The sequence below is a fragment of the Orbicella faveolata genome, unplaced genomic scaffold (genome assembly GCF_042242905.1).
Source record: "Orbicella faveolata isolate gen_17 unplaced genomic scaffold, um_ofav_v1 contig_34, whole genome shotgun sequence".
NCBI lineage: Eukaryota > Metazoa > Cnidaria > Anthozoa > Scleractinia > Merulinidae > Orbicella > Orbicella faveolata.
In genome coordinates, this window is record NW_028301563.1 from 4,317,986 (window position 1) to 4,329,758 (window position 11,773).

General features: G+C 40.0%; 1 protein-coding gene across 3 annotated transcripts; it reads right to left on the bottom strand.

The window, feature by feature from the left end:
- Positions 1 to 43: 43 nt before the first annotated feature.
- On the bottom strand, positions 44 to 11,773 carry LOC110062419 (lysophospholipid acyltransferase 6-like). Of its 3 annotated transcripts, XM_089270631.1 has the most exons (16): positions 11,560 to 11,773; positions 11,206 to 11,278; positions 10,885 to 11,030; positions 10,140 to 10,217; positions 8,657 to 8,749; positions 7,843 to 7,898; positions 7,622 to 7,676; positions 6,829 to 6,952; positions 5,554 to 5,583; positions 4,817 to 4,907; positions 4,251 to 4,352; positions 3,814 to 3,917; positions 3,632 to 3,696; positions 2,757 to 2,889; positions 2,180 to 2,331; positions 44 to 1,195 (listed from the first exon to the last, which is right to left on the bottom strand). In XM_089270631.1, exons 2-16 carry the CDS (start codon positions 11,266 to 11,268, stop codon positions 910 to 912), a joined length of 1,578 nt encoding a protein of 525 aa, XP_089126757.1. In that variant the 5' UTR covers positions 11,269 to 11,278; positions 11,560 to 11,773; the 3' UTR covers positions 44 to 909. The 3 variants fall into 3 exon arrangements, with proteins under 3 accessions (XP_089126757.1, XP_020624972.2, XP_020624974.2); XM_020769313.2 differs by lacking the exon at positions 11,560 to 11,773 and having other exon boundaries at positions 11,206 to 11,451; XM_020769315.2 differs by lacking the exons at positions 10,885 to 11,030; positions 11,206 to 11,278; positions 11,560 to 11,773 and adding an exon at positions 9,408 to 9,467 and having other exon boundaries at positions 10,140 to 10,218.

An 11,773-nucleotide genomic window follows, 5' to 3' on the forward strand; every position in this document is an offset into this window, starting at 1 on the left:
GGCAAATGGAAGCCATGATCGATGACAGGTACAAAACTGCATCTAATGTTGTATATTTTCTTTTAATCCAACCATGCTGAAAAACTTTTGTTTGGCTAATGGTACACTGCATATTTTCCTTTACAAATCGGACTACTTACATGATATAAAATAAGTTACTTAATTGACAATATATTAATATCAGCTGACCAAGTTATAATATAAATTAAATATGACCGCCCTTAACACTGGTCCCGTTCTGTTAAACAATATTATTTGTTGTAGAAAAAATCGTAACGAGATTACTTCTCAAAACATGTTGAAACTTAGTAAAACCCTTGGTTATGTAGCTACTCATTTCTCGTCATTAACAAAATGTACCGCTGCTACTTTTTCGTCAGCAGAAATGTGCTACGAACACGAGAATTTTGTAATTTTTTTTTTTTTTTTTTTTTTTTTTTTAACTAAGGACGGGAAACTGCATTCAGGGTTCTCTAAAGGCTCGTTTCCAGATAAACGCTTCGATCGCTGTAAAAAAAAAAACCATTTCTACGATGGTCTAGTGGTCAGAATTAACAACAGAACAATCCTTTAGAGCGTTTTTTAATTGAGTGTCGAAAGTAATCAGGCAATTACTTTGGTTTTGGTTGTGGTTTTACTACGGTTTGAGACTATGGCTTAGTAGTCTAACTGGTAAGAAATTGGTTTGGTTTTAGTTTAACTACACTCTATTCGCTAGGCGATCCAACATGGCGGACTAAAACAACGTGCTACCAACAGTCATACGAGAAACCGCTAACCAACACAATCGCAGTAGCGATCAAATGAAAACCAGCCGTAAGCCTTCTTGCCATATCTTGGCCGCTCAATGTACACTTTTTCTTCATGTCGGCCGCTTGATGTGTCCTTGATTACGACCTCTAACACATTTTATCTCGTTCTTAGCAGTCGCAGGCCCCACATCAAGTTCTCTTTCAGCAAGGAATTGCGTGCGCCGGCGTAGAGCAGTCTCTCTTGCCTATTTTGCGCTTCAAGTTTCTTGTTGACTCTGTGGCGAAGCTCGATGAACTCGTCTGTAGTTGAGTTGTTCTGCTCATCTTTCTCCTCTGCTGTTGCTTGTGTGTTGTCCTCAACTTTGGGATGAGTCTTGGGTTTACCGCCAGGCAGAAAAAGAAGTGCTACAAAGCACCAAACGTGTCCGAAGTAATACATAGAACTGTAGAACAAGAATCAGGATTATCGTTAGCACTTAGAATACGGATAAAAAAAATATGTTCTTCTATACGAAAACGTGCAGTCTCTAAAGGTCAGCGCTTCACTCCAGTTCCCTAGAAGGAGTTCAGTCTCGTTACTTTTAGTTATTAAAAAAATACTTTTCAATTGAAGGAAACCTAAAACTATTAGTTTTCTAGGACAGAAAAACACCAAAGAGATAATAATAAAACATAAAACAACGAGGATGGCTGAGGATGGAGAAGATTGACACGGATTATAAACGATGAACTTGAAAAAATTTAAGCTAAACTTTTCAAGGTAGTTCATTTAACATTTAGCGTATTGCAGCAATGCCAAAGTATTGCCTACCCTCCCCCGATAGGTCGGTAGTCTATCTTAGTTAAACTCTAACCACCCCTTCCCCCCTCCCCTCAGCGTTTTGTCAGGTTACTTGTTGGAGAAAATTACTGAAGTAAAGTTTTTGTCTTTCTCAAGAACATAAATCGATCAATAGGCATTTGTGGGTAGCCGGGCTAACCGACCTTACAGCCAGTCAAACATCTCTGTAGAACACTGACCCAAACAATTTCACGCGACTTCCACAAATGAATAGCAAAGCACTTGATACCACTAGTACAACAACCAAACTTTGAGAACTGACGCCAAAACAGGAACTTTAGTGGAGGGCCGGCCTAAGCAAGGTCAGTAGACAAACCCAAACATGATCACCGATGGGGGCTATTGTTCTAGGATTAGGAACTATTAATGGACAAAGACAAACAACTTTGAGACAAAGTCTATGTCTGCGGCCTTGCGGGTACTTGAATCACAAGACTCTAACGATAACCTACTCACCTGAACAATTCTCAAAACTCATTTCGAAGTTCATATCACAGTCATATGGTAACGACAACAGTAAATCGACTACTAACGTGCTTCTCAATTAGTTTCACCGACAAAATTGAAAACAAATAAGAGCAATTACCGCCAGTAGTCCAGGCCAATGCTCAATTCCAAAGCTACAAATGGGATGGTGGTGAACGTCAAACAAGAGATGGTCACTGCGCATGTCAAAACATCATAAACACGAGAAGCGACACGTGATCTCTGGAAAGAAGGCCTGCAAGTTCGACGAACCTGAGGAACGTAAAATGGTCACTCAATCATGAACTTGGAATTGATAGAGCTGTTAAAGGCCCAGGCATCCTTTCATTGGCTTAGGACATTCGCCCAATATGCTCAGTCAGTTAAATTAAAATTATGGTCTTTTCGGTCATGCTAACACGCCCAACATCAATCTTGACGTGTCTTTGCGCCAACTTTCCCACCCTTTCCCGCGGGAAACCAATAGCTTACTTTGCCGCGTTTTTCTCCGGTTGCTTCAAATTGCACATTTGCATTTGCATTTGCAGTGAGTTGTAAATAAACTTTTAAAATTCCTGTCCTAATAATTTCGTCAAATCAGACCTCTTCTTGAACTTTATTCGTTATTCTTTCTTTGCACTTTTTGTTTGCTTGCTATTTTACAGTTGTCAGTGTAAATTATATGATTACGGGCTCACCTTTCTCGCAGCTTCAACCATCAGTCCACATGTAGCGAAGGCCATGTAGTATCCTGGGTAAAACCCATGCCAGAAAGCTGACATTACGAACACAGCTAGAGTGCGGTGGTGTGGGACTCGCTCATACACTATTCTGAAAGAGGATAAAACAATCATATATTTCAAATATAAACTTGCGAATAAAGATTTTTTGGCTAACCCGGTCTCATGGTAAAAATGACCTTAGTTGATAACAAAACTGGAAGCTGAAAAGTAAAGTCTGCATACGAGCCAAGCGGCCCATCAGGCCGGCACTTCAGGCTCCGGTTTGTGTAGCATGAAACGACTAGCAGTATTTCTACTTCCCCGTGGAAGGGATGCTAGTCCATCGAAGGGTTACCCTTAGCATTAACGAAAATCGCCGTTAGCCATTTATACACCTGGGTACGGAGAGAGGCACTGTGAGAGAAACACAGTGTCCCCGGCCAGGGCTCGAACCGGGACCGCTCGATGCAGAGTCGGACGCACTAACTATGATCGTTACATGAGGCCACCGCGCGTCCCAGCGAAAACTGATAAGTACAGTAACAGAATAATTTGGGATCTTCTGTACAGTAAGAAATTCAGTTTGCCGTTTTCGTTCTGCGTTTATTTTCGTTCTTTATACCGAGCTAGTCTGGGGATAAGACAACCAACTAATCTAAGGGAGAGGATGCGCTAACCTGAAGAAAAGGAGGGCAAGGTTACCCGGGAAAAAACCGGGGGGAAAGGGACGAGCTTATTTACGAGAACAAGAATTAACTGTATATTCCATTTTACCCCCTGCCTTGGTCTACGGTAAATTTGCCACCTTTTGACGTAACCATACGTTATTTAAGAAAAAACAGTGAACTCACCTTCTTAACCACAACACTGTGCAAATATTCCAGTTGTCCAACACTTGCTTCATGTTTGTTGCAAACTGTGTGAGACAAGACAAAGAAATCAGAAAATTGTGACACTGTGGATAAAATTCGAGGCATTTCCAAAGAAACACATTACGTACATACAACTACATACGTGAAAGGGATAAACGTACCTCAAGTTTGAGAATATCGACATTAGTAACTCGGTTCCACTTGTCTTTTCCATTCTCGTCATAACCATTAAACCCCAGTCCACACATGTTGTTAACGGCCTCAGCTGAAACCAAAAAAAAAAAATTTACAAGACAGGCATCAGCAGGTTGCGTGTATTTTTCGAAAATACATGTATCTTTTTAGATGATTTGGTGTGTAGTATCGCTTTTATATATTTTTACTCGTTTGTACGGGCTTGTCAAAATACGGCACAACTCGTAAAAATATACAGCGATACTACACACCAAAACATCTAATAAGATATAATTATGTAAACCACGAGAGAGAGGTTGCATAACTATTTTATATCATGCCATACAACAGCAACAACAACTACGACTACTGCTAGTAAGCGTTAAACAAAACGAAATCAGGGTTCACAAAAATTGCTTCTTACCCAACGTAAAAGCGAAGTAATATCTCATTCTAACGGAAAGTATGGAGATCCAGGAATACAAAACTCTCCAAAGAAAATGGTGGGACCTGATGAATTCTGGATCTGCGAGGAAAGACCACGAGGCACTGAGTTTAAAAGTGAACTGTACAATAAAAGGAAAGAGGAAAGATACTAAACTACCTAATTTATTCTTAGCTCGGTCGATATTGAGAAAAAAATCGTGAAAATTTCGTCATGGCGTCGCGAAAAATGTATCGCAAAGTTCCGCAAGAAAATGAGTCCTGGATTTAGCAAACGATTGGGGTTGTTACAATTGAAGAAAAAATTATGGGGTTATGCCACTGGGCTTTTGAGGGCTTTTGAGGGCTTTTGTCGCAATTGTACGCATTACAACATTGATCAAAATAAAAACAAAGACGGACATCTCTTTTTATATCTGCTATACTTTACAGAAAATTAATACCAATAAGAGATGATGACAAAAAATAAAATACATATGACAAACTGCTCGATTTAGTCGCAAAAGACTGAAAAAAGTAAGAATTCAAAAAATCACTTTCCAGTACCTCCATTTCTGGCAATAGGATAATTTGATCCAGTGAGTAGAATAACGGTTACACACACCAAGCTGACCATTATTTTCCTTAGTACATCACTCTATGTAAACCCAAAACAGAAAAGCCATGTTACTTTAACAGTTAGTGAAACTCTTCTGAATCCAAGGACAAGAACGGGTTGTTTTTTTTCACAGCACCGTGGGAACGCAATTCTGAAAACTGGCTGTAAAATAGAGAAATCAAACCAAAGTAATCATGTGATCTCATTTTACACTCTCATCCACAATAAATGCAGTGCGAGGTGTGTACTGAGGACTTTGTTTTCCGAGAACAAGACCGACCGTCTTTTCCGAACAAGACCGATCGTCTTATCCGAACAAGACTGATCATCTTTTCCGAAGAAGACCGACTGTCTTTTCCGAACAAGATCGACCGTCTTTTCCGAACAAGATCGACCGTCTTTTCCGAACAAGACCGATCGTCTTATCCGAATAAGACTGATCATCTTTTCCGAAAAAGACCGACCGTCTTTTCCGAACAAGATCGACCGTCTTTTCCGAACAAGATCGACCGTCTTTTCCGAAAAAGACCGACCGTCTTTTCCGAACAAGATCGACCGTCTTTTCCGAAAAAGACCGACCGTCTTTTCCGAACAAGACCGATCGTCTTGTCAGCAGCGTCCTTTCAAGTCAGCGCAAAAACACACAGCACAATGATAGTTGTGAATATATTTTTAAAAAACTCACCATTGGCGATGGTTCTTTCTGGCCTGGGTCCTATGAAATAAAATTACATTGTTACTAACTGAAAATTTAAGCTTGTCAATTGTAGCTAAATTTTAAAAATCTTTCATGACAATTGAGTTTAAAAAGACTCCGAGCTACTAGGCTATCACGCTGGCTTAGGCCCCGCCTACACTACAACGGAGGAATTTAATTTCTACGGTTAGGCCTGCCGTCCACACCAATACGTCACGAAAACGGAGATTTTCGAAAACGCTCTTCAAATTGGATGAATTTGTAAACGCCGGCTTTTCGTTTTCGTGTGGGCGGAAAATATTTGTTTTAAAACGGAGCTTTACGAAAACGATGTGGTCACGGCAATCATGTGATTTCCCCGACCGATTTTTCCTCAAACACAAAACCAAAATGACCAGTCGGATTATTGCGCCTACGGCGTAGTGTGGACGGAAAACATTTGTTGCGTTTTCAAAGTGATACCTCCGTTTTCAAATTCCTCCGGCAGTGTGGACGTGGCCTTAGCAAAAAATCCCTAGTTACCGCCTCACGGTCGTCACGGTATATACCACAAAATTAATTATTGCATACACTGAAACTGATCTTGGCGGGAAGCAGCAACTTCAGATGTTGATGTGAACGCCACACAACAGGCCCTGGTTATTCAAAGGGTGGATAACGCTATCCACTGGATAAATCAGTATCCAATAAATATCCTGGTTTGTTTTGTCACACTTAACAACACACTTAACTTAACTTAGCGTTATCCACCCTTCGAACAACCGGCCCCAGATGATTACGGCGGGAAACTGAACCATGACTTTCAACCTATGGGGTATCGTCAAATATGCAACGGCTTTCCACTTTTCTGATTGGCTGCATCAATCGCGGCATGCGATAAAAATGCGTATAAAATGATATCATTTTACTTCATGATAATCACACAAAAACGTCCTTCAATTTACACTGCGACTCTGTTTCAATAGCCTGCTTCACGCTCGTGTATCACGCTTCACGGTCTGCTCCGCTAATTCGCCTGTTCAGCAGGCTACTGTTTCAAGATCTACGGATTGCAGGCCGAAGTCTCTCAGATGAGGCTGTTCGAAAATCAAAGATTGTACAGATTTTGGGCTGAGGATTGGAGAACCTTGAAAATGTGGTAAGGGTGGCTTGTCGTTTGGAGCAAAATCTGGGAACTTCGGTTTTAAAACAAAAATTAAGATAGTAAACAGTGTAACTGTTATTAAACCTTTACATGATGCCACTCAGTATTAAATAAATCACCTTTGGTCTGATGTCTGATCCATCAATAAAATCATTAAATTCCCTGAAGGTACAAACAGGTCCTGCTAGTATCGTACTGTAGTGGAACAAGTAGCTGAAATATTCCAACAGAGAGGGGACTTTTCTGCACAGGAAAATAGTAAAATTACAAAATTACCAGTTGAGAATATTTTGAGTAGTACTAGAATACCTGTATGTAGAATTTAAGTGCAAGCGAGTGTTGTGGCATCGAACTTGTGACAATGCAAAAGCCGCTTAGAATATGAATAAAAGATAACCTCTCCTCTTGTGTTTTGTCCAGGCCATTTTGAATTTTAAATACGCCGTCAGTCAGTGCAAGATCTGGGGTGGACCAAGATGCGGAACCGAAAATTTCCTCCGAAACTGCTCGGGGCGACGCTCAAAGTCGCTCGCAGTTCCATTATGCTCGGAGAGCGATCGCATCTTCCGAGAATCTGCAAATCCCAGACTCCGCGTAATTTTTGGCTCCGGATATCACACTGGCCGATCGCCCAAAACACCAGACACGGTCAAGGGTCATAAAGTTTCGAAAAGTTTTCTAAATTATTTTTAACCAAAGTTGTTCTCGATGTTTCCGTCAAGTTTGCTTAAACTCCCAATGTGGGATCCAAGGGCCTGCCTTCTGATTTTGGCTCATTTTGTTATAAAACAAAAGGCCATTCAAGACTACCGGAAACAACTGTCTGTATAAACACAGATTGTTTTGGTATTAATTTGTGTGAATATAAACATGCAAAGCCAAAAGATTCAGAACTGAGGTTTAACAACTAACTTGAGCCTTTCTCTTCTTTGTTCCTCTGTAAGCTTGCTTTCATCCCTTGCCAAGCCTATATGATCAGGCAAGCACAATTGAAATGACTAAAAAATAAAATAATCAAACCAACAAATATAAAATGGTAAAAAAATTGGAGTACTGAAATTTATATAACTATGTTATTTCATGAACATGGTTGGAACATCTGCTTGCAGATCAGTTAAAAAGCTTGTTCTCACCATCATGGACACTGAAAGCCACATAAGCAGTTCTTTGTACCAAGACCATCAGTGGGCTGCCATGAAAGAAAAATAAAACAATTAGGAGTCAATTGGGATTTCATGTTAATTTATATCTTTTTAAGGATCACAATGCATGTGCCTTATCATGCCGACCATCATTGGGAGGAGCAGTGCTTATAGTGGTGGACTCCAGATCAAGGAGTCTCATGCTCAGTTCAGGGCCATTGTGTTGTGTTCTTGGGCAGACACTTTATTCCGGACGCATAAACCAGTACTAGTAAATTTAACGTTGGGCTGTAACACTTAAGTACTGTGATGGATTAGCATTGCATCTAGGAGGAAGAGGGAGTAAATTCTGGAATACTTCAAGGTGTTCTGTGTGACAGAAACTGGAAATAAGGCACCAGACTTTGCACTTGACATTACTTATTATAGGGATGCCACGTACAGAGGAACAATGATGGGAGTAGGATAATTTTATGACCTATACTGGTCCCATGCTCAAACCACTAAGCAGATGGGAGACTTGTGCATGCTGCTCAACTAAAATCAAGCTTCCTGTAGGGCAGTGGTCAGAGATACCAACTGATGTACAGAATGGCATTAGCCTTCCACGCAGATGATTTTTGTGTTCATCAAACATGTACTCTCCTCCCCCATGTGTGGGAGCGGTACGTTACAAAAACAAGGAGTTGTGGGTTTTACTTTTTTTTTCTTCTCCAGGAGAGTGCCAAATAGAACCGGCCTGTAAGTATAGGAATATTTTGAAAACTACAATACTGTGATATAATTTACTGACAGAATTACTTACCCAGTAAAATCCAAAGTGTAGCCTCCATAGTCAGTAATTTGTCTGTGGAGATGAGCGACAGACAGGAATCCCATGGACACTGCCAATACATATCTTTGAAAGAATATTTTAAAAGAAAATTTTACATTAAATATATATAGGCAAGAAATCTCAAACAAAGCTGTGCAGTGCAGCTTAATTTAACACTGCAATCCCAGTAGGCCTTTTGCATGACCAGTCATGTGACTGCTAATTTCTAAACTTTTTACTACATAGTTTTATATGAATTTCAGAACTGGAAAGAGCATGTTTTAAATAGCCAGAACACCAATTTTCAGATCAGTGCCACATAAGGTTGAGATTTATGATGATTTGAATATTTGCAAAAATTAGAAGGTTTTGCATGGAAGTGAGGAAGCTTTGCCCTCCAGAAAGCTTTTCTGTTATCTATCACTACAAAAAGAAGCTGCTGAAACAAATCAATTAGAAAAAGAAAGAGGGGTAAAAAATTAGATAGGATGGAAAATTCTAGGCTCTTAAACCGAAAGATAAATATCTTATGGCAGTTTAAAAAGTTGCAAAATTCCAAGGATTTGTCTGGAAAATCAGTGGAGCATGACATGAGGGCTACGCACCTTCTTCCCATACAAATCCTTCTAATTTCCAGCATCCATACAAAAGATCCCTCTTAAAGAATATAAACCTGAAAATTTGCGTGTAAGCTTATTTGTAAATGTTCTTTCCATTTCTGATAATTAACATTATGCATTACCAATGACTAAATCAGTGTGTTCTTGAAAAGCAAGTCACGTGTCCAATTGTTGCAAAAGGTCTATGGATAAATGATACAATTTTTGTCACGTAATCCCTTCAAGAACAAAAAATCATCAAGTTAACAGTACATTTATCTAGCACCAAATTCTCCCAACTGACATTAAATAGATTGCTAAACCATTCAGTTATGGAGAATGAATCTTTTGCTCCCTGTTTAGTGTATTCATATGTTGCTTCTCCAGGTCTATCACATACTAAACCACCCAATGATACCACTGGGTCACAAAGGCTCTTTGAGGGGAAATGTCTTGCCCAGAAACCCAATGAGATGATACCCCTACCACCATGCCCTTCAACTGTGTAATGATTTTAGATAGATCTAGCCATGGGATACCGTAAGGTAAAGTCTGCATCAGGCCAGTACCCATACAGCCTGAGCTTACCCTGGTTTCTGCAGCATGCAGTGACTAGGAGTATTTCTACTCCTCCCTGAATGGGATGCTAGTCCATCGCAGGGTTACCCCCAGCATGAAATTTGCCAGTACCCATAATACACCTGGGTGGAGAGAGGCACTGTGAGAGTAAAGTGTCTTGTCTACGAACACAACAAAATGTTCCTGGCCAGGCTCAAACCTGGGGTCCATCATACTAATCACTGGGCCACCCCACCTCCCAGATGACTAATACTATGCTACCTATCAAATTTGAAAAAAGAGCAAATTCATCTTACCTGTGAACAACTGAAGGGTTCAACAGCCATGTGAGAAAATAACAAACCGCACTGAAACTGATTAATATCAAAATTTGCCTGCCATAAGACAAATGAAACAAACATTAGTACTTTAATTGGGGGTTTTCAGAGCTGCTCAATTTCATTACATCTCACAAGCTCACTTTTCTCATTGTCTCATTCTCGCGCAAAATTAAATCTGCTTAGAGCTTTGGGTTAGGGGTATAGACAAAATTTTTTTTGTATCTCTAGGAAAAGTTCAGAATCACCACAGTTGAGAATTGTTTACATCAGAGGGGAGTGTTTTCTCTTCAGGGAGGAGGGTGGGGAAACGATCCCCTTCCCCTCAGTCCACCGGAAGCAATAGAGTTAAATACACCCTCCCCCCCTCCCCCCCACCTCCAAGTCCACCGGAAATTTTAATTACGTGTATTTTATTTTAAGTTACTAAAAATAATAACCGTTTATATTCTGTTTCGCTCGTTTAATGTGTAAGAGAGCAAGCGAAAAAATGGCTTCAGCTCTAATGTAGGTAGCCTGACTAAGCCGAGATAGGCGTATGTTCGAACTCTCGCAGGCTATAATTTAGCATTTCAGGGAGAAGTCAACAAATAATTTAATCCACCAGCCATTTGAAATATATAGAATTAAATATTAATCACTTTGCTTTGTATAAGCGAAACTTAGCAAATAAAGATTTTTTTCCGCTGAAAATATTGTTAGCTAGCTGATAATTACATCTTACCGTTCAAAACAAAACCACGTTATAGCTAATCCCCACACAAGGCCTGCAGCACGTCTTGTGATGGCAGAAACGCGGCTGGGATGCAAAACGACTCGGAACGCAGTGCCAAGTGGAAAACATAACAACATACAAAATACAAAATTCACCTGAAACGAAAATTTATTACACTTGACGGTAAATTAACAGCTCAGAAATTGCAATGAAGAGTAAAACAGCCAGACTGATTTACGCTTAAGCTCAATTTTATGTCCCAGCTGTTTAGACACATAAATTATGGCTAATGAAGTGAAACCAGAAAAACGTTACCGACATCGTACTTACCTGGTCGGGCGAAAAGTTTGTTAACCGGCCGATTTCTTGGAGCAATTTCTCTAAACTTGACATACTAGCTGCGCTATTGTGGAAAAAAAATATATTACAAAAGTGCGATACAGATAAATGCAGTGTAGATTTACATGTTTCGCATGACAAAGGAAGCGACAAAGATGACGGTTTAGTTCCAGTGCTCCGCGACCTTGAATGAACTTGTACATTTAATTTGGCATGCTCCCAAACTGCACGAGACCAGTGCATGGACAGTTTGTTGCATGTCAGGGCCACGGGATTAAAATTATTAAATTTAAAAAATAAATCAGCTGAAAATGTAACTGAAAGAGGTGAAATATCCATTGATACCTGAGGTTCGCTCAAGGTGTCACCTGAATTCAAAGAATACTCAGCCGCGTGAGAAGGTCAATTGATGTCGATTTCCCAATGCATGGTTTAACAACAAAATAGGGAGGTTTTTGTTGAACATTTGGGCAGGATTAACAAAATCCGCGACAAAATGTAGGTATTATGTCAGCGCCCATTAAGGTATTCAATACCGCCTGAGAAAGGCGGGTTGCCA